This window comes from Scyliorhinus torazame, chromosome 15 (genome assembly GCF_047496885.1).
Source record: "Scyliorhinus torazame isolate Kashiwa2021f chromosome 15, sScyTor2.1, whole genome shotgun sequence".
NCBI classification, from domain to species: domain Eukaryota; kingdom Metazoa; phylum Chordata; class Chondrichthyes; order Carcharhiniformes; family Scyliorhinidae; genus Scyliorhinus; species Scyliorhinus torazame.
Genome location: NC_092721.1, coordinates 135,102,809 through 135,125,710, shown reverse-complemented (window position 1 = coordinate 135,125,710; position 22,902 = coordinate 135,102,809). Strand labels below are relative to the sequence as shown.

The 22,902-nt window shown below is 49.6% G+C and overlaps 1 protein-coding gene and 1 pseudogene across 2 annotated transcripts in view; one reads left to right on the top strand and one right to left on the bottom strand.

Moving 5' to 3' along the window:
- The window catches only part of c15h11orf65 (chromosome 15 C11orf65 homolog), a 147,975-nt gene that overhangs the window by 87,798 nt on the left and 37,275 nt on the right, over positions 1 to 22,902 (top strand). For both annotated transcript variants that reach the window (XM_072476789.1, XM_072476788.1), the window contains 2 exons: positions 1,160 to 1,375; positions 21,657 to 21,793. In XM_072476789.1, the coding sequence (XP_072332890.1) occupies positions 1,160 to 1,375; positions 21,657 to 21,793 (353 nt within the window). The remainder of the gene's footprint in view (positions 1 to 1,159; positions 1,376 to 21,656; positions 21,794 to 22,902) is intronic.
- On the bottom strand, positions 12,022 to 13,054 carry LOC140391840 (actin-related protein 2/3 complex subunit 5-like; annotated as a pseudogene).

Genomic DNA, 22,902 nt, shown 5'->3' with positions numbered 1-22,902 from the left:
ATGCTGGGAATCCATTGGGACAGACATGTATGGCCCTAGATTTATTCTTGTTAGATAATTTCACCAAAGTAAGAGGAACCCCCAATTGAAACATTTGATCTTAACAAAAATTACACTAATGATTTTTTTCAAAATTTAACAACAGATTGCAGCACAGGCGCACATTTTCCAAAGTTGGCAAAGCCATTGTAGACTAAATGGTGCAGTTGTCATTGTTTGAATTGTCTAATGGATGTGCATGTCAGCAACAAAACTTGTTTATGAATTATATTCAGTTCCAAGGCAGATATTTTCAGTAAAAAGATGCATCATGGAATCCCTACAGTAACCCACTCCATCGCCCTATCCCTGTAATCCGAGCATTGATCATGGCCAATCCACTTAACCTGCATATCGTTGGATATTAAGTGGCAATTTAGCATGCCCAATCTACATACCTGCACATGTTTGGACTGTGGGAGGAAACTGAGAGCACACGGAGGAAACCCACGCAGACCAGGGGTGAACGTGCAAACGCCACAGAGTCACCCAAAGCCAAACCAAACCCTGGTCCTTGGCACTGTGAGGCAGCAGTGCTAACCACTGTGCCAGCCACTATGCCACTATGCGGCTGAGCTTATACTTAATGAGACAGCCATGGCTCAATTGGTTGCAAATTTATCTTTGAGTCAGAAGGCTGTGGGTTCAAGTCCCATTTGAGCCAAAAATCAAGGCTGACATTCTAGTGTAGTACTGAGAGACTGTTGCACTGTCAGAGCTGCTACTATCTTTTGGATGAGAGGTTAAACTGAGGTCCCATCTGCCTTCTCGGGTGGATGTGAAAGAAGCCATGGCATTGTTAAAATTATAAATGCCTCAATAAAATGTTTCCTAAAAAAATAAGAAGCCATGGCACTATTTCGAAGAAGAGCCAAAGAGTTCTCCTTGGCATCTTGGCTAATATTTATCCCTCTGCCAACATTTCAAATGAACTGGCCATTATCACATTGCTGTTGTGTGGAGTTTGCAGTGCACAAATGGCTGCCTTGTTTTCCATATTACAACAGTGATGCCACTTCAATAGCACTTCAAGTAAAGTGTTTTGGATTGTCTTGTGGTCATGAAAAAGTGCTAACCAAATGCGGTCTATTTTCTTTTTTCATCGTGCTCTGGCTTATAGGAAACATTTCCTCCAAAGCTGTACTACAAAATATTCACTCACCGGACAATCGTGGATATATGTGCGAACAGTCCCAAAGATTATACTCATCCTGCTGTGAAACAGAAATTACCCAGGCAAATTCACAACCATAATCCTGTAAAAGATCAGGAAGATGATCGCAATGGATGGTACAAACGAATGGAGAATAATGACTGGAGAAGTCTTTCAGACAAGGTAAAGACACAATTTTCCAACAGCCAGAAGAAATTAACTGAATATATATAACCTACTCGAAAACCACAGTTTGCAGGGCTATTGAACTAACAATTGAGATGTTGCTGGAATTGCTTGGACATACATTTGGCACAAACGAGACTTGGATTGTTCAATTAGTTTAGAGATTTTATTTTCCTTGAGTCAAGTTGTTGTAATGCAGTTAGTGTTCTCCATTACAAGTAGACATAAGCAGAGGGCAGGTCAATACAGTAGAATTTAGGGTAGGGGATTGGACCTAAAGTGGATGATGGGAATTAAGGGTATGTGAGGTGCATCCTTAAGTGAAATGTTGAGAGTATATGACTTACATCATGCAACAGGCTGGTGAAACTGAGTGTATGTGAAGGTTCATCCTGGGATGAGTTGATGACAGTGGCCAGGATTTTGCTCCAGATGAATGTTCTCCGTAATTACTTCTCTGAAGCTGACCACAACTTCATGATGTTGAGCATCTGTGTGTGAATGAAGTTGCAGTTTGTCACTCCGGGGTCTGACACAGGCTGCACTGTGAACCACTTGCACAGCTAACAATCACTGAAATCAGTGAGAAAATCAATTTTCTTACTCCCACATCATCAACATAAAGTTGAAGGGTGCGATTCTGTGGCCTTGTTGCACTCAAGCGAGAGCGCGACGAGGCCGGTGACTAGTGTGAAAGGCCAAAAACGAGATTCGGCCAGGCGCCAAACCATTTGTGATTCAACCGGCCTGCTACCGTAGCTGAACTCGGGATCCCGCCGTAGCGTGGCAAGAAACCAATAATCACCACTTAAGACTGATTTCCATACAATTAACTGGAGCCACCCCATATCCAGCGCACTCCTATGATCCAACCGGCTCCCCAGCAAGTGGTCACACTGGCGCCAATTAGTACTCCTTTTGAAAAATGTGCACCTGGGTGAAGGGCTTCTGCAGGGAGCTGAGGGGGGTGTGTCGCCATCTTCGCTCATAGGAAAAGAGCCCAGGGCACTGGGCTTGTTGCCCCTGTGCTCGGAAGGGAGTGGCCCACCATGGTGGGGTGGGGTGTTCACTGGTTTGCTTTGCTTGGATGCATAGTGTTGAACAAAGAACAACAAGCTTTGTTAACAAACAAAACTATAAATCTTTTGACACTACTTACTATGATTCGTTCACATTCCTAGAGTAGAAGGTTTCAATATTAAACTGTGCTATCTCTAACTAACAAAACTCTCAACTACATAGCTGCTCTCTCTCTCATGCCTCATCTGTCCTGTGTCTTCATCTCAGTGTCATCCCTTATATACTTATAGGACTAGCTCCCTCTAGTGGCTGTCTGTATACATTTCATTAACCCTTGCATTGCCTTCAAGTATAATACCACATCCTCCTTTCTTTCTTTTCAAAAAATATATATTTATTAAAGTTTTTAACACAATTTTTCTCCCTTACAAACAATAACCCCCCCCCCCCCCCGTAAAAAAAAAGAAACGAGAAATCGCGCGGAGCAAGATATATACATGGCAAAATAGTATATTTACATAGCTTTGTACACTGGCTCTCTCCCGTACGTGCCAGTTTCCCCGACTCTTCATGTTATCTCTTGCTCATCCACCCCCCAGGCAGCTTCCCCTCCCCCCTCCCCGGACGTTCCCCCCCCCCCAGGTTGCTGCTGCTGCTGACCGCCCCTCCTCTAACGCTCCACGAGATAGTCTAGGAACGGTTGCCACCGCCTGTAGAACCCCTGTGCAGACCCTCTCAAGGCGAACTTAATCCTCTCCAACTTTATGAACCCAGCCATATCGTTTATCCAGGCCTCCACGCTGGGGGGCTTCGCCTCCTTCCACATTAGCAAGATCCTTCGCCGGGCTACTAGGGACGCAAAGGCCAGAATACCGGCCTCTTTCGCCTCCTGCACTCCCGGTTCGTCCACTACTCCGAATATTGCTAGCCCCCAGCTTGGCTTGACCCGGACTTTCACCACCTGAGATATTGCTCCCGCCACTCCTCTCCAGAACCCCTCCAGTGCCGGGCATGACCAAAACATATGGACATGGTTCACCGGGCTCCCTGAGCACCTTCCACATCTGTCCTCTACCCCAAAGAACCTGCTCAACCTCGCCCCCGTCAGGTGAGCTCTGTGAACCACCTTAAATTGTATCAGGCTGAGCCTGGCACACGAGGAGGAGGAATTAACCCTACCTAGGGCATCCGCCCACAGACCTTCCTCGATCTCCTCCCCCAGCTCCTCCTCCCATTTACCCTTCAACTCTTCTCCCAGCGCTCCCCCTTCTTCTTTCATCTCCTGGTGTATTTCCGACACCTTGCCCTCCCCGACCCATGCGCCCAAGATCACCCTGTCTTGAATTTCTTGTGCCGGGAGCAACGGGAATTCCCTCACCTGTCGCCTTACAAAAGCCCTCACCTGCATATATCTAAAGGCATTTCCCGGGGGTAACTCAAACTTCTCCTCCAGTGCCCTTAGGCTCGCAAACGTTCTGTCAATGAACAGGTCCCCCATTCTTCTGATCCCCGCCCGATGCCAGTTCTGGAGCCCCCCGTCCATCTTCCCAGGGACAAACCGATGGTTACCCCTGATCGGGGACCACACCGATGCTCCCATTGCACCCCTGTGCCGTCTCCACTGGCCCCAGATCCTTAGCGTTGCCGCCACCACTGGGCTCGTGGTATACTTTGTCGGCGAGAGCGGCCGCGGTGCTGTCACCAACGCCCCCAGACTCGTTCCTTTGCAGGACGCCATCTCCATCCTCTTCCATGCCGCCCCCTCTCCCTCCATAGTCCACTTGCGGATCATCGACACATTTGCTGCCCAGTAGTAGCTCCCCAGGTTTGGCAGCGCCAACCCTCCTCGGTCCCTACTGCGTTCCAGGAACCCTCTCCTTACCCTCGGGGTCTTATTTGCCCACACAAACCCCATAATACTCCTGCCTACTCTCTTACAAAAGGTCTTAGTGATCACGATGGGAAGGCACTGAAACACAAACAGAAACCTCGGAAGGACCACCATTTTGATCGATTGCACTCTACCCGCCAGTGAGAGCGGTAGCATGTCCCATCTTTTACAATCATCCTCCATTTGCTCCACCAACCTCGTCAGATTCAGTTTATGTAGGGCCCCCCAACTCCTGGCTATCTGGATCCCCAGATACCGAAAGCTCCCCTCCGCCCTCCTCAGCGGTAGGTCCCCTATCCCTCTTTCTTGGTCACCCGCCTGTAATACAAAGAGCTCACTCTTCCCTTCATTGAGCTTATAGCCCGAAAATTCCCCAAACTCCCTTAGAGTCTGCATGACCTCCACCATCCCCTCCATTGGATCCGCCAACTACAGCAACAGGTCATCCGCATATAGCGACACCCGATGCTCTTCTCCCCCTCGGACCACCCCCCTCCATTTATTAGATTCCCTCAATGACATGGCCAATGGTTTGATCGCCAATGCGAACAACAGGGGGGACAGGGGGCACCCCTGCCTCGTCCCTCGGTACAGCCGAAAGTACTCCGACCTCCGCCGGTTCGTCACTACATTCGCCAATGGGGCTCTGTAAAGGAGCTTAACCCAACTGATAAACCCTCCCCCGAACCCAAACCTACGCAGCACCTCCCAGAGGTACTCCCACTCTACTCGGTCAAAGGCCTTCTCCGCGTCCATAGCTGCCACTATCTCCGCTTCTCCCTCCACCGATGGCATCATTATCACGTTTAAGAGCCGCCGCACATTGGTGTTTAGCTGCCTACCCTTTACGAATCCTGTCTGGTCCTCGTGAATCACCCCCGGGACACAGTCCTCGATCCTCGTGGCCAGCACTTTTGCCAGCAACTTTGCATCCACATTAAGGAGCGAGATCGGCCTGTACGATCCACATTGCAGTGGGTCCTTGTCCCGCTTTAGGATCAAAGAAATTGTCGCTTCCGACATTGTCGGAGGTAGGGTCCCCTCCTCTCTAGTCTCATTAAAGGTCCTCACTAGTAGCGGGGCCAACAGGTCTACGTACTTCCTGTAGAACTCCACCGGGAACCCGTCTGGCCCCGGGGCCTTCCCCGCCTGCATGCTCCCCAAACCCTTGCTCAGCTCCTCCAACCCGATTGGTGCCCCCAAACCAGCCACTTCTTGCTCCTCCACCCTCGGGAATCTCAGCTGGTCTAGGAATCGTCTCATACCCTCTTCCCCCGTTGGGGGCTGGGATCTGTACAGCTCTTCATAGAAGGCCTTAAAAAGCTCGTTTATTTCCGTCGCACTCCGAACCGTGGCTCCCCTTCCATCTTTGACTCCCCCTATTTCCCTCGCTGCCATCCTTTTACGGAGCTGGTGTGCCAGCATCCGACTAGCCTTTTCCCCCATACTCATAGGTCGCCCCCTGCGCTTTCCTCCACTGTGTCTCCGCCTTCCCTGTGGTCAACAGGTCAAACTCAGTCTGGAGCCGCCGTCTTTCCCCAAGTAATCTTTCCTCCGGCGCCTCTGCGTATCTCCTGTCCACTCTAAAAATCTCCCTCACTAACCTCTCCCTTTCCATGCCCTCTGTCTTCTCCCTGTGAGCCCTAATGGAGATTAGCTCTCCCCTGACCACCGCCTTCAACGCCTCCCATACCACCCCTATCCGCACCTCCCCGTTGTCGTTGGCCTCCAAGTACCTTTCGATACACCCCCTCACCTTCCCACACACCACCTCGTCCGCCAGCAGTCCCACATCCAGCCATCACAGCGGGCGTTGGTCCCTCTCCTCTCCCAGCTCCAGTTCCACCCAGTGCGGGGCATGGTCCGAAACGGCTATGGCCGAATACTCTGTCTCCTCCACCCTCGGGATGAGCGCCCTGCCCAGAACAAAAAAATCTATCCGGGAGTAGGCTTTGTGTACATGGGAAAAGAAAGAAAATTCCCTGGCCTGCGGCCTTGCAAACCGCCATGGGTCCACTCCCCCCATCTGATCCATAAACCCCCTAAGTACCTTGGCCGCCGCCGGCCTCTTTCCAGTGCTTGATTTGGAGTGGTCCAGTGCTGGGTCCAACACTGTATTGAAGTCCCCTCCCATTATCAGGCCTCCTTTCTCCAGGTCCGGAATGCGCCCCAACATGGGCTTCATGAATCCTGCATCATCCCAGTTCGGGGCGTACACGTTTACCAACACCACCCACGTCCCCGGCAGCCTACCGCTCACCATTACATATCGCCCTCCATTGTCCGCTACAATAGTCTTGGCCTCAAATGACACCCGCTTTCCCACTAATACTGCCACCCCTCTATTCTTCGCGTCCAGTCCCGAGTGGAATACCTGTCCTACTCATCCCTTTCTTAACCTGACCTGGTCCGCCACCTTCAGGTGAGTCTCTTGGAGCATGACCACGTCCGCCTTCAGTCCCTTTAAGTGCACGAACACTCGAGCCCTCTTCACCGGCCCATTCAGCCCCCTTACGTTCCACGTTATCAGCCGGATTGGAGGGGCTCTCACCCCCCCCCCCCCCCCTCCATCTCCTTTTCTGGGCCAGCCCCGTGTCCACGCCTCCCTCACCCTCCAGTCCCCCAGATGGGGGACCCCCGTCTCGACCACCTCTTCTATATCCCATTCCCTTTCGGCCAGTGCAGCAGCAACCCTTTCCCCCCCCTTCCCTCCCCCCCGCTAGACCCCTGTCTAGCTTTTTTGCTCCCCCCATGTCACTCCCGTAGGTCAGCTGACACCTGCTGACCCCGGCTACCCCCGCCGTCCCATTGACCTCCCCGTGTGGGAGTCTCCCAATCAATATGCATTCCTTCGTTCCCCTTCCCGCCTTTCTTCCCGCGCACGGGAAAAAACCCCGCGCTTTCCAAAGCCCGCTCCACCCCCTCTGGCGCAGCGCCTGGCGCGGCCTTGTCTCTCTCCTCCAGCCTATGTAACATTTCCTGCGCGTGATTGTGATTGACCCCCTATATACAACAACCATCACACATCAAACCTCAAATATCCCCCCCACCCTCACAAACCCTCAGTTAGAGTCCAACTTTTCGGTTTCTATTAATGTCCACGCCTCTTCAGGCGTTTCAAAGTAGTAGTGTTGGCCCTTGTATGTGACCCACAGTCGCGCCGGCTGCAGCATTCCGAATTTCACTTCTTTCCAGTGCAACACTGCTTTGGCCCGGTTGAAACCCGCTCTCCGCTTTGCAACCTCCGTGCTCCAGTCCGGGTATATTCGGATCTCTGCATTGTCCTACTTATTGCTCCGCTCCTTCTTGGCCCATTTCAGGACCCACTCTCTGTCCGTGAACCTGGGAACCTCACCACCATCGCTCTTTGCGGCTCATTTGCCCGGGGCCTCCTCACCAGCACCCGGTGTGCCCCGTCCAACTCCAGCGGCCTCGAAGGGGCCTCCTTGCCCATCATCGCCCCGAGCATCGTGCTCGCGTATGCCCCGGCATCGGCCCCCTCCGCTCCTTCAGGGAGACCCAGGATCCGCAGATTCTTTCTCCTCGACCTGTTCTCTAGGTCTTCGAGTCTTCCCGCCCACCTCCTGTGTAGCGCCTCGTTCTGCTCCACTCTCGCCACCAGGCCCGAGATCTCGTCCTCGTTCTGACCAACTCTTTTTTTGTACCTCCTGGATCTGAACCTCGTGGGCCTTCTGGGTGATCCCTAGTCCTTTTACTGCCGAAAGCATAGGCGCCAGCATTTCCTTACGCATCTCCTCGCGATGCTCCTCGAAGCAGTGCCTAATAAACTCCTGCAGCTCCACTTTGTCACTGGCCGCCGCCATTCTATCGTTCTTCCCCGGTCCTTCCCGCTGCTCCAGCTCCTGCAGCTCACCTTTGTCTCTGGCCGCCGCCATTCTATCTTTCTTCCCCGGTCCTTCCCGCTGCTCCAGCTCCTGCAGCTCACCTTTGTCTCTGGCCGCCGCCATTTTGTCTTTTTTCCCCGGTTTTTCCCGTTGCTTCAATGCCACTTTTGTGGCCGTTGCGCTTTGAGTCCGTTTCATACAGCTTGGAGGGGGACCTCCCTCTTATCTTCCCCACGGGTTAGTTTCAGAAAAAATTCCGTTGGGGTTCTTCTAGCGAGCCCGAAAGTTTGTGGTAGCGGGAGCTGCCGAATCGTGCGGCTCAGCTCCGCATTGCCGCACCCGGGAGTCCCTCCTTTCTTTCTAAAGAAAAATTATTACTTTGTTTCAGACATCTTTCTTTCACTCTTATGTCATGCAGTATTAATCATAAATGCATTATCCTGTTCCATTACTAATGACTGTACATGTCATACTATCCCCCTTGTTCCTGTATCTTGTCTGTAAGAGAATTGGAGATTGTTACAAACATATATCAAAATCATTGTCTGTTCATCACAAGCAATTGAGTACAAGTTAACAATTTTTTTTGAACAGTTCAAACTTTTTTACAGTTCACAAATTTGAGTATGCATTCAGTCTTCACTGTGGTTGTGTGTTACAGGACCAACAAGTCATCAGTCCAAGTCAATCAGGTGTTCGACTGGTTGAACCACTTGTGTTGTCTGACGTGGTCTTTTTTCTGTGCTTATGGTGTCGATTCTGTATCTCCTTTGCCCTAAAAATCTGTTTGGTATCTGTTTTTTTTTAGCAAGGACCAACTCTTCTAGATTATTGGAAAATCGTTGTTTCTTTCCAAACAATGTCCTGGTCTTCCTGACATTGGTGCCATTATACGTGGACGTTGTATTGTCTACGCCGCCATTTGTCTGTTTTACCTCAACCAGTAGCTATGTTTCACACACTGTCCTGCAGTCCCTTGCTCTCTTGCCATCTGGATTGCTTTCCACACTGTATGGTCTGTCAAGTGTGACTGCAAGTTTCAACACTTCCTTGTCATTGCATTGGACTGTGCTGTTTAGTTGTCCTTCGGTTTCACAGCCGTACCTTTGTGTATAGTCTGTTGTTCCGTAGTTGCTCTTTGTGTGCTCAAGGTCAATTCCATGTTGCTTGGTTGATTCAATCTTAACTTGTTTACCATCCGTGCCCTCTGGATTATCTGATGTATCAGGCTCTGTGATATCAGTTCCTGTTGGATGTTCTGATTTATCTGTGATCTCTTGGTGCTTCTCATCTGGAGTCGACTTGTCCAAGATGTCATTTTCTTGTAGGCTGTTCATGATTGATGTGCTCTCAATTGATCTGTTCACTGTTGCACTTTCATTGTTATGTTCTTGTTGGCTGATCACTGTTGATGTGCTCTCACTCGATCTGTTCATTGTTGCACCCCCCTCGGATTGTCAGCCAATGTCCAGTCCAGCTGAGATCTGTCGGTCTCGCTTTTGTCCTGCACAGCTTGTATGCTACTTGTGATCACTTCGTCACTAAAGTGGATAGACCTTCATAGTCTGATTTTTGTTGCTCATTATCTGTTACTTTACTATTGTCCTTACTGGCAAATACAGTGGATAGAATTTCATAGTCTTTTTATTGTTCATCAACTGTACAAGATAGGTCTTCATAGTTTCTTCTGGTTGTCCATATGTCAGATTACTGCTATCCGATGTAGCAAGGGTATGCAACTCCATGTATTGGATTCATCTACCATTAGTAGTGTGCTATTCAGCTTTGCAATCATGTTGCTAACGGTAGATCAGTTAAACCAAATATTTCTACCATGTCTGAATAATAGTCTTCAATGTATGAGTTACCTTTTGTATTCTCATATTGGTTAAAATTGTCGTCTTCTTTCACTGCTTTCTTTCCGGCGTCTTTCAGAGCTCTCTTTCTGGAGTCCTTCATTGCGTAAACTATTTGTTTAATGGTGCTGCAAAAATCTTCTTTTTCAGCTCTTTGTTTACATTTCATCCCTGTGCTGCATTGCGAGGCAAAATGATTCAGTCTTCTGCAGTTTAAACATATTCTTCCGATTGCTGGGCATTTTTTCTGAAGTGGGCGTGGCCACAACGTCTACACGTCAGTGACATCGTGCGCAAACTTTCATCGCGCATGCGCAAATCGATCCTCATCCGGAGTGCGCTTTTTTTCAAGTGCGCATGCGCAGAACGGTCATCTTGCGGATCACGTTGTTTTTCAAAGTGTGCATGTGCGAACTGGTCTGTTCAACATCCGTTTGTGTTTTTTCTTTAACTGCGCATGTCCGAAATGTCCGACTTCTGAAGCGCGTGATGTTTTCAAGTGCGCTTTCGCAAACTGGTCCTCTTTTCCGCTGCGCTTAATTTTTGTCGCGCCACAGCTTCAACGGAGGCAAAAAAAATTTACTTTGCCGATTCAAATTTTAGAACTCCTATTTTTAGTTGTTTTACTCGCATGGGACATTTTAATAGAATCTTCCAGCCTTACTTTGTTGCTTTTGCAGTCATTTACTCAGCTTTTCATTTTTTTTAAAGCTCACAATAGCTGTCAAATATTTCAATGGCCACATCAAACATATTATTTTCATCTTCATTTTCAAAGTGGAATGAGTAATACAATTCTATAGCCAGCGGTCCAGCCCAATTTAGTAACAGCGCAATCTTTCGCTTTTCACTGTCCGTTTTGAGATTTAAGGCTGAGAGATACTGTTCAAACACGTGTTTGAAATTTGTCCAGTTCACATCTACTTTACGTGATGGCCTGAATGACTTTAGCGTCTGCAGACCTTCCATGAAGCTTCAGCTGGGTATTTATTTTTGAGATGCTGTTGGTTGTTGCTACTGGAGCCTAGTTGAGATTTTTTTCTTGGCACGTTTTTTCTTTCTGCGAACGGAGATTCTTTCTCCCTAAACCATACTAACCTACTCTAGGACCACTTCTGGTACCATGTGTGAACGTGGTACATTAATATTCCACTCCTGGTTGCATGTGTTGTTCTCTGCTTTGCTTTCCCTGGATGGCTTGGATGCATAGTGTTGAACAAAGAACAACAAGCTTTGTTAACAACCAAAACTATAAATTTAGTTACACTACTATGCAACTTAATATGATTCGTTCACATTCCTGGAGTAGAAGGTCTCTTTTTCTTCCCCATATACTGTACCTTTATTCAATCAATCATTTAAAGTAAAAAGGATAGTTTTCTGAAAAGAAAAATCTCAAATTTTCTGGCAAGTCTTTTAAAAAAAAATAAAACAGCTTCAGAAATGTTCTTGTTCGGATACAAAAATTGTACTAAATATTGAGTTTATAAAACCTAATTAAAATTGAATCTTTGATTCTGGTTAACTGACACATGAACAGCAATAATTACGTAGACAGACTGGTCATAAAAAGTAAGCCAATTTTTTTTAAATGAAAGGATATTATATGACTCCAGTGTTGCACAAATTGGTTCTTTTGGTCTTGGCACCAGCAATTCCACTGTACCAGACAGCTGTTCTTCATAGAATCATAGAATTTACAGTGCAGAAGGAGTCCATTCGGCCCTTTGAGTCTACACCAGCTGTTGGAAAGAGCACCCTACCCAAGCCCACACCTCCACCCTATCCCCATAACCCCACCCAATCTTTTTGGACACTAAGGGCAATTTATCACGGCCAATCCACCTAACCTGCACATCTTTGGACTGTGGGAGAAACTGGAGCACCCGGAGAAAACCCACGCATACACGGGGAGATTGTGCAGACTCCGCACAGACGGTGCTGGGAACCGAATCTGGAACCTAGGAGCTGTGAAGCAATTGTGTTAACCACTGTGCTACCGTACTGCCCACTTGGTCTTGGTTCCATTGTTCAAACAGTTTTCCTCGCTGTTAGAACTCGCACTATAGAGCCCACTCCTCCAGCTGCTAATACCTTTTCATCCCACTGTAGTAAAATTGCGCTGCTATTTTTTAATGGTTTTTCAAAACCTTTGTACATGTACTTCATCAGGAGGTCAATGCTATTCTTGTCAAGGCATTGAACGGCCTTTTCAATATCATTACTTTTAAATGAAGTCAACACTTGTTTTTAAAAAATATTTTTATTCTCCTCCTCTCACATTTTCTCCCAAGTTTACACCCAACAATAAACAATAATCAGTAACGAATGTAATGTCAATCCCCATATCAATAACAACGACCCCATCCTCCCACCAAACCCGAAACATTAGCCCGCATGTTAACATAAACAAATGACAAAAAGGAATCAGGAGTCACCCATAGTCACCATTAACACATACAATCCCCCTCCCCTCAACCCTCCCAGCCCCCAACCCCCCTAATGTTCGATGTGATCCAATTCTCAAAAGTGCATAATGAATAACGCCTATGAATTGTAGAACCCCTCCATCCTTCCCCTCAGTTCAAATTTGACCTTTTCAAGCATCTAGAATTCCAGCAGGTCCCCCCGCCACGCCAGGGCACAGGGTGGAGAGGTTGATCTCCACCCTAACAGAATACGCCTTGGGGCGAGCAACGAGGCGAAGGCTGCAACATCTGCCTCCGCGCCCGTTTCCAACCCTGGCTGGCCTCCCGAATATGTCCTCCCGAGGGCCTGGGTCCAGTTTCACATGCACCACTTTAGAGACTAATGAAGTCAACACTTTAAGAACAGTAGCTTCTGCCCGATCCTTAACAGCCTGGTTATTTATATTAATCGGGAGATTTTTCAATGCTGCTTGGAGAGTTGCATTTAGATTTCCTTGCTTGATGGAAGTGTCCACCTTGGCCTCGTCTGGTCCTATCTGGTTCTCTCCTCCATCATCCTCGTTCACCTAAGTGTTCTCACTGTAGTCATCTACATTAAGCCGGTGGAATTTGTCGGTGCTAGTGTTTTTGGACATGTCGGGGACAGGGAGCAGCTTCAAGCCCTCTCACTCCGGAGCCACCCGCTGAAGCCCAAAGTAAATGGAGGCCGCCGATTCCGCACAGCAAAATAGGCTTCTATATTGAACTATGCTATCTTAAACTAACAGAACTCTCAAGTACATTATGCTCTCTCTTTCTCCTGCCTCATCTCTCCTTCTGTGTCTTCATCTGTCTTTTGTATCTTCCTCTTCTTCTGACCCACAAGGCTTAGCATCATCCCTTATATACTCATAGGAGTAGCTCCATCTAGTGGCTGTCTGTACATTTCATTAACCCTTGCATTGCCTTCATGTATGATAATACCTCAGGGGACACCTGTGAGTGGGCCCTCCATGCAAACCTCTGGATCATGTGTACCCGTTCCGGGGGAAACCCCAGTCCCTGCTTGTCTGCTCCACCGACCACCCATAACTCCCCTGACCGCGGAGGCCACTGGCTGTTCGGCTGAAGGCTATTGCTAACAGGTGTGATGATATACCTGAGCACAGTTTTGTAGATATTTAATGATGGGACCTCCAACCAGCTGGTGGCGCCAGACATGCTTCACGTGACTTGAGAAAACCAGCAGTTTGTGGGAGGATGTATGAGAGGATAGTCAAAGTCAGAGTAGTTCCAGTAGAATTCACTGAATTCATTTAATAGTTATTGTGTGTATAGTTATCTTAGTTATCTTTCCGCGTGTTTGTGAATAAATCATCTTTATACTTAAACAACTAGATGTTCTGTATACCTCATTGCAACACAACACAACACGGAATTGGCAATCATAGTAAAGTGAGCACTACACACATCCCAAGTGGATCCCCATGGGTAGGCGTGCCACGTAGCATGTGCGGCTTATTGCCTAGAATCCTAAACAGATGGTGGTGCCTGGACGCGAGGCAGCACAACAGACGCAGCAGCCAACCTTCGAACACCCAGGGGATGGGCCCCTGCCCTGGACACATGTCTGCAGCCAGGGCATGGCAACATTCTGTTCAGGTGTCTGCGGAACAGGGTGTGGTTCCGGTGAGCAGGGGCCCTCGCTGCGGCTGGGTGTGCATGGGCAGGGTGTGCCGGCTGAGGGTGGGGCATGGGGGAGGGAGGGGGGTTTGGCAGGACCCCATGTCTGGGGGGATGGGGCATGGGATTGGTAGTCCGAACAAATAGCCAGAGGTGTTATACCGGTTGTCAAAGTTTTTAATTTGTCGCTGAGAAGTGTACATCAGTGTCCACTCCCCGATGGTGCCACCCCACTCTCTCCACCCTCCCTTCCCCCCCCCCCCCCCACCCCAATGCACACTCCCCTCCTTACCCCCTACCTACCTCCCCACCCCGCCCCCCAGTGACTTCTCAGTCAGATCCACTGCATGTAGCTGTATCCCCAGGACGCACATCAGAGATGGAGGCAGCCTGCTGCCTACTACGTCCCTTGGCCTTCAGTGCCCCTGGCAGATGTCCTCTAGGGGCTCTGGGGCTGGTGGGCCCCGGCGCACTTGCTGGCGGCACATGCACGGCCATGCTGCCCTGTTCCAGTTGCTGACTGCGAGACATGGTATCATCAGAGGGGTGGATCTCGGGGGAGTTGGTGGCCACCATCGCCACACCATAGGATGGATGCAGGTTGGTACCCAGCGCCCCGTCCTCCCAGCTGATGCACATAGGGCCCTGGGGTTCACCTCAGAACATAAGGGTAGCTGGATGGAGCCTCGGCTGCCCTTGTGACATCTGACCTGCCAGCCCTGGCGGCTCCCCAATGTCTACACCATGGTGCCAACGCCTCGTCGATGCTCCTCAGTGACTGAGACATGACCTGCAGTGACTCGGCAATGACCACCTGCGACTGGGACAAGCACCACAGTGCCTTGGCCATTCCCATTTGAGATCGAAACATGCCCCGCAGAACCTCTTCAAGGTCCACCTGGTACTGCATCGCATCCCCCATCGAGTCAGACAGTCCACCAAAGCCCTCAGCCATGGCAGTCACCGACTATGCCATGCCTTGGACACCTCCACTCATGCTGCTCATTTTGTGCACCAGGCTCTCCACTGTGGTCGCCAATCTAGCAATGTTGGCCTCGATGCCACACATCACCAGCGCCATCTCCTGCACCCACAGCCTCTGGGACTCCTCCAATCAGCTATGGACCTGTTGGAGGGTCGCTGATATCCTCCTCTGAATATCAAGGCCGCACCCTATCATCCGCATCAGCTTTGGGTAAACCTGTTACGGAGGCTCAGCATCTCACTGGGACCCAGCTGGATCTTGGGATCCAGCAGACCTCCGATTGCTGTCTCACCTGGGCTCCACCTGATATGCATCGGCAACTGTGTGGTGCTCACCAGATTGTGCCACAGAAGCCTATCCACTAACATTGCCCACCGAGGTGTGTGTCTCTGCGCTGGTGGAGAATGGGGATGAAAGCAGTGTCGCATTTGTGGTTGCATTCTCGGAGCTCTCTTCCGAGGTGTTCTCCTGGGAGGCTGACGGGGAGAACTACCCTGGATGACTGGCGCCGTCAGCTGGTGGTCCTGTGGGAAAATGAACATGTTGTCAGTGGGAGGGATGGGTCAGTATGTATGTAATTAACAACTCATGTTTGACAGGTCGTTCCGGGTGCGGCCCGGTGGATCCTCACCTCTGCAGCATGCGCCGACCTCCGTGTTGATGACAGCTCTGTCCTCAGCTACCCCCGTAACCTCCAGGATCCATTCCTCGAATGTGGTGAGGATTCCGATGTCCGGCAAGTCGCCGCCAGTCTGGGCCCTCTCTCAATGGTTGTGGGACAACTTCTCCTGCAGAGACAAAGTGGGCATCGTTAGCCGCATGTGTGGTTCACCATCATGGAGGGGGGGGGGGGGGAGGGGAAGAGGAAGGAATGGTTGGGGGGAGGGGGGGGGGGAGTCTGGGGAGGAGGCTTTGTGGGGTGGTTTTCGTGGGGGGTGGGAAGAGGTTCTAGTGCCAACTCACCTGTGCATCCTGGTGTTGATCATTGACCTTTCTGCGCTGTCCTCCTCGTCGCGCTTCCCGAGCTGAAGGCCGCTGCCACTTCATCCCAGGTGGCACTGGCTGCCCTGTGACTCACCCTCCCAGCCCTTTGAGAAAACAGGATATCACCCCTGGCCTTGACCGCCTCTAAGAGCCTCCCCAGGTCTGCGTCTCCAAATCTTGGGGCCGGTCATCTCGGTGCCATAGCTGCGAGCTGGGTGGGTTGGCAGTGCAAGATCTTTTTAAGTGCTACTGTACCTTGTTAGCCAGGGGCTGGCGAGCTCACCCCCGGCAAATCGGCTGGCAAGTCATGATTTCCGGTGTGAAGCCCGTGGGGCCTCCATAAGTAGACTAATTAACATTGCATCACGGTGCCAGCCTTGCTGGGCCAAACGACAGGAAGCTTGAGGCAGTTCCAGCTTGCTACCACAATTAGAAACATTTTCATTGAATCGTGACCATAGTTTGTTAAATCACATTTAATTGGGTTTTTAAAAGATGAAATGATTAAAATTGGACAAACAACATAACTGGCCCTGAAATATTGTTGAATACTTCTGGAGTACTGCTGAATGATTAAGTAGTTGTTTTTTTGCAACTAAATTTATTAATTTTTCAAACTATGTTTCAGAATATTTTAGCTTCTACATTCACCACGTTTATGCTCCAAATTTTAATTTACATGAGTAAAGAATTGTTAGACGTGGTCTTATTTTAGTGCTTTTTGCTTCTATTTGTGTGTCGGTAATTGGCTACTTGGATAGCCTGCTGGGAATGCCCCATTAAGATTGCTGCATAGCCTGATGACAGTATCCCACGTTCCTGCTGGGATACCCCATTAAGATTGCTGCAATCAGTTGCGGTACAGTGTGGGAAGGTATTTAGTTGGGGGAGGGAAATTATACTGCTCTTAGACAGGAGCTGAGGAGCATAAAGTGGGAACACTTGTTCTTGGGGAAATGCACACCAGTAATATGGGGGTTGTTTAAGAAGCACTTGCTGCGAGTGCTGGATAGTTTTGTCCCACTGTGTCGAGGAAGGAATGGTAAGGTGAAGGAGTCTTGGATGACAAGAGAAGTGGAGTTTCTAGTCAAGAGGAAGAAGGAAGTTTACGTAAGGTTGAGGAAGCAAGGATCTGGCACGGCTCTAGAGGGTTACAAGGTAGCCAGGAAGGAACTCTAAAATGGACTTAGGAGAGCTGGAAGCGAGCATGAAAAAGCCCCAGCAGGAAGGATTAGGGAAAACCCCATGGCGTTCTACACTTATGTGAGAGATAAGAGGATGATCAGAGTGAGAGTAGGGCCGATTAGGGATAGTGGAGGGAACTTGTGCCTGGAGTCTGAGGAGGTGGGGGAGGCCCTAAATGAATATTTTGCTTCAGGATTCACTAGAGAGAGGGACCCTGTTGCTCATGAGAACAGTGTGAACCAGGTTAATAGACGCGAACAGGTTGATATTAAGAAGGAGAATGTGCTGGAAATTTTGAAAAGCATCAGGATAGTTAAGTCCCCTGGGCCTGACGGGATATACCAAAGGTTACTACTGGAAGCGAGGGAGGAGATTGCTGCACCGTTGACGATGATCTTTGCGTCCTCACTCTCCTATGGAGTAGTACCGGATGATTGGAGGGAGGCGAATGTTGTTCCCCTGTTCAAGAAAGGGAATATGAAAATCCCTGGGAATTACAGACCCATCAGTCTTATGCCTGTGCCGGAGCAAAATATTGGAAAGGATTCTGAGAGATAGGATTTATGATTATTTAGAAAAACATAGTTTGATTAAAGATAGTCAGCGTGGCTTTGTGAGGGACGGATCGTGCCTCACAAGCCTCATTGAATTCTTTGAGGATGTGACGAGACACATTGATGAAGGTCGGGCAATGGATGTGGTGTATATGGATTTTAGTAAGGCATTTGATAAGGTTCCCCATGGTAGGCTCGTTCAGACCGTTAGGGGGCATGGGATACAGGGAAATCTGGCTGCCTGGATACAGAATTGGCTGGCCGAAAGAAGACAGCGAGTGGTAGTGGTTGGAAAGTATTCCGCGTGGAGGTCAGTGACCAGTGGTGTCCCGCAGGGATCTATTCTGGGACCTCTGCTCTTTGTGTTTTTCTATAAATGACTTGGATGAGGAAGTGGAAGGGTGAGTTAGTAAGTTTGCCGATGACACAAAGGTTGGTGGAGTTGTAGATAGTGTTGAGGGCTGTTGCAGGTTACAACAGGACATTGACAGGATGCAGAGCTGGGCTGAGAAGTGGCAGATAAGAGTTCAACCTAGATAAATGTGAAGTGATTCATTTTGGAAGGTCGAATTTGAATGTTGAATACAGGGTTATAGGATTCTTGGAAGTGTGGAGGAACAGAGGGTTCTTGGGGTCCACGTACATAGATCCCTCAAAGTTGCCACCCAGGTTGATAGGGTTGTTAAGAAGGCCTATGGTGTGTTGGCTTTCATTAATAGGGGGATTGAGTTTAAGAGCCGCAAAGTTTTACTGCAGCTTTAAAAACCCTATTTAGACCACACTTGGAATATTATGTCCAGTTCTGGTCGCCTCATTATAGGAAGGATGTGGATGCTTAGGGTAGGGCAGTACCCTGACACTGCTGCTGGTACCAGTGCCACTGCAGGAGTGCTAGGTTGGCACTGCCCATATGCCAAGTTGGCATTGCCCAGGTGGCAACAGCAGTGCCAGGGAGCCACAGGGCATTGCCAAGGGACAGGAACTGAAGGAGCCATTCCCATGAAAGGTGTGTGTGTGAAAGGGATGCATAAAGCGGGTAGTAAGCGGGGAGGCCTGAACGAGTGTATGATGGGTGGGTTGTAAGGAGGGGGCATCAAGGGGGGTGGGGGTATGTACGGCGGTGGGGGGTCTGAAAGGAGGGGTGGATTTAAAGGTGAGGTTCCCTCAGCAGCCTCTTCGCGGGGTATGCTCACTTGGGTGAGAGGGGAGGGCGATGCCCCGATGCTGACGAGGATGGAATGGAGTGGGGCCGGGTCGCCCTCATGTCTTGGTGGTGTTGGAGAGGAGAGGGGAGTAACGCATACATTTAGTGATGGGGAAGCTTGCCCCTCCAGGGTCGAGGGCTGGGGGTGTTGCCCATGTCTGCCGGGGGGGTGCGGGGGGTGGAAGGGGGGGCGGGGCCTTCAACATTACTATCTCTGAGGAGTCAATCTTGCCAGCGTCTTTAGTTCTCCACTCCAAACAAAATTCTAAGTGTGTGATTTTTCAGTGAGAATCGCCCCAAGTTCCAACAAAATTGATTACGTGCAGGTGAATACAGATCTGGATTGCTCCCAAACACCCGGCGGAATTTGCCCCGCGATTCCCACCCAAAATTAGTCATTTTTAAGAGAATTTCACATATCTAACTACAGACTTTTTGGCCGGGATTCTCCACTCCCACGCCGAAGTGGCCGCACCGTTGTGAATGCCGTCGAGGTTCACAACGGCGCGGAACGGCCCCGGTCCCGACCGATTCAGGCCCTGACAATGGGCCAGTATCGGGGCCGCGTCATCTACCCGCGCCAGGCCTTGTCGCCCGTGTAAAAGCGGCGCCGCATAGATGACGCGGCCGGCGCCGCATAACGGACGTCATCCGCGCAGGCGCGGGTTGCTGTCCTGCCCAAATCCGCCCCGCAAGAAGATGGGGGACGGATCTTGCAGGGCCGCGGAAGGAAGGAGGTCCTCCTTCAGAGAGGACGGCCCGACGATCGGTGGGCACCGATCGCAGGCCACCCCACATTGCAGGTGAAGCCCGGTGCAGGATCCCCCCTCGCCCCCCCACAGGCCGCCCCCCCCCAGCGTTCACGCACCGCCCACGACTGCAGCGACCAGGTGTGGACGGCGCCAGGGGGAACCCGCCGTTTTGGCCTGGCCGCTCAGCCCATCCGGGCCTCAGAATCGTGGGGGTGCCGGAGAATCGCCATTTGGGGTGTCTCCGGCGATTCTCCGGCCTGCGGCCCGCGAAACTCGACCGGACCGTTCCCGCCGCTTGGGAGAATCGCGGGAGGGCGTCGGACCGGCGTCCCCGGAAATTTTGTCAGCCCAGGCGATTCTCCCAACCGGCGTGGGAGTGGAAAATCGCGCCCTTTGTTTTTGGGTTTTGCAAGCCTGGGCTGGTTAAATACCATCTGTACTCTCTCTGCCTTTTACAAACATCGTGGGCCGAAGGGCCTGTACTGCGCTGTATTGTTCTATGTTCTATGTTCTAAGTGAAGGAATTTCAACAACAGGTTAAGCAAACTATTTCATGCTGCTACTATGCAGTGGCAACGCAAGTTTTTTTTTTCCACGAAGAGGATGCTGCCATTAGCCCAAAAATATTCTGCCCACCACACAATTGAGCAAAGTCATGTATGAATTTCACTCCCAGTGCAAGGCTAAGTACATAGGTCATGTGTCCCAATGATTGGCTGTTTGAATCAAACATCATGTTCCTTCAGCTGTTTATACTGGGAAGAGTACAGAACATACTGAATCAGTCCATGCTTGCAAACCAAAAGCAGAATGTCTACTGTTAGATGTGATTGTGCAATTGGGTATCACCTGCTGAACAATTCGGAGTGCTCTAATTGCTATACTAACAATTTAAGCTTATAGTCAAGCTTATAAAATGGTCCATTTACCTTTGCTAGAAGTGACATACATTCATACTAAGTTACCTGTTCTCTGTAAAAGGAATATGTTCAAGCCTAACACTTTTTCTGAGATACCCTTTGTTTGGGGAGTCAATATTTCCCCTTGCTTTCTCCATGGAATCACCTCAGCCAATCAGAATTGATTTCCCAACCAAACAGTACTTTTTTCTCCTGTAGTATAATAGAACATAGAACATACAGTGCAGAAGGAGGCCATTCGGCCCATAGAGTCTGCACCGACCCACTTAAGCCCTCACTTCCACCCTATTCCCGTAACCCAATAACCCCTCCTAACCTTTTTGGTCACGAAGGGCAATTTATCATGGCCAATCCACCTAACCTGCACGCCTTTGGACTGTGTGAGGAAACCGGAGCACCCGGAGGAAACCCACGCAGACACGGGGAGAACGTGCAGACTCCGCACAGACAGTGACCCAGTGGGGAATCGAACCTGGGACCCTAGCGCTGTGAAGCCACAGTGCTATCCACTTGTGCTACCATGCTGCCCAACATCATCAAAGGGCTCGTCCGAGATAAATTGCTGTGATCATTTGAAATTTGGTGTTCTTGCATTTGTCTTGATCGACACAAGATGAAATGCTTTGGCAACAAATCTCTCTTTTCTTGAAATGGAAATTTAGAGTACACAATTCTTTTTTTCCAATTAAGGCGCAATATACAGTGGCCAGTTCACCTGCCCTGCACATCTTTTTGGTTGTGGGGATGAGACCCACGCAGACACGGGGAGAATGTGAAAACCTCTACACGGATAGTGACCCGGGGCCGGGATCGAACCTGGGTCCTTGGTGCCGTGAGGCACCAGTACTAATCACTGAGCCACCGTGCTGCCCTACATGTCTCTCTTTTCAGCAATATTCCAAATCTGGTTTTATTGATTCATATGTATTGGGCATGGGAGTTTTATTTGTTAATTGGATATTCAATAACTTTATTTTGTCTTTTTGTTCAGTACCTTGGAACCACTATAGATTATATGGAGTTTGAACCCAGCAGAAAGACAACAAAGTTTCATCATTGCAAGTTCCAGAGAAGGCAAGAGGTCACAAGAAAGCAAAAACAAAGAAAAATTGAATGGATGAAAAAGATGTGAGTTTGAACAAATGTATATGCAACCATTAGGAGCAATAGGTAGTCCTGGAGTACCTAATCTTCTCTGGAGACAAAGAAAAGCATTCAAAGTTGGACATTGTGCCTGCTACCTAACTAACATTTCAAAAATCTTTAATAAACTAAAGGTCTGAGGAGAGGCAGTTATTACTTGGACCACTTTATTTTTCATCCTTCTCAGTTTTCTTCTCTTCCATCGCTACAGAAGTGATTGATTCTTTGCAAGGACAGACGTTCCTCACTGAGACTTGTCCAAACAACTATATTTGGGCACGATTCATCCAAAAGATTTCTACGTGCCATTTTGTGCGAGTTTGGTGGGTGTTTCCTGTGGCTCTTTTGGTGAGATCCAGATCTGGGTTCAACCACAAGTCATTTTCTTCGGTCTTGGGGAGTGTTTCCCGGTCCAGCCCACACTTAGAATTTTTTTCTGCCAGAACAGCACAGTGGCGCAGTAGTTAGCACTGCTACCTCAAGGCGCTGAGGACCCGGGTTCGATCCAGGCCCCGGGTCAGTGTCCATGTGGAGTTTGCACATTCTCCCCCTGTCTGTGTGAGTCTCACCTCCACTACCCAAAGAAATGTGCAGGGTAGGTGAATTAGCCACACTAAACTGCCCCTTAATTGGAACAAAAAAATAGAATTGGATGCTCGAAATTTTTTTTTTAATGCAGTAGTGAGACCGGCTCCTCAAAGATCAGGGTGCCATTTTGAAAGGGTGCCCTGATCGCTTAATGAGCTTGAGGGTCCCCAACCTTTATGAGTCCCCTTCAAAACCCACCTTCACCACCCCCCCCCCCCTTTTGTGGGCATGGCTCCCCTCAGGCACTGGCCCTTGACAATGGCAACCTGGCACCTAGGAGGTGCCCCGGCAACTTGGCAATGCCCCTGAAACCCTGGCAGTGCCAACTGGGCACTGTGGCAGTGTCATGTTGACACTGCCAGGGCCGAGCATCCAGGTTCTAGGGGGAGTGCCAGGGAATTGCCCTGCCCTGTCCCCGACTAACCAGGGGCTCCAATGACCTCCAAGACCCCCAAATGGCCAACACGACTGGTCTCTGCTTGTGGAGACCAGTGGTAATCGGTGCC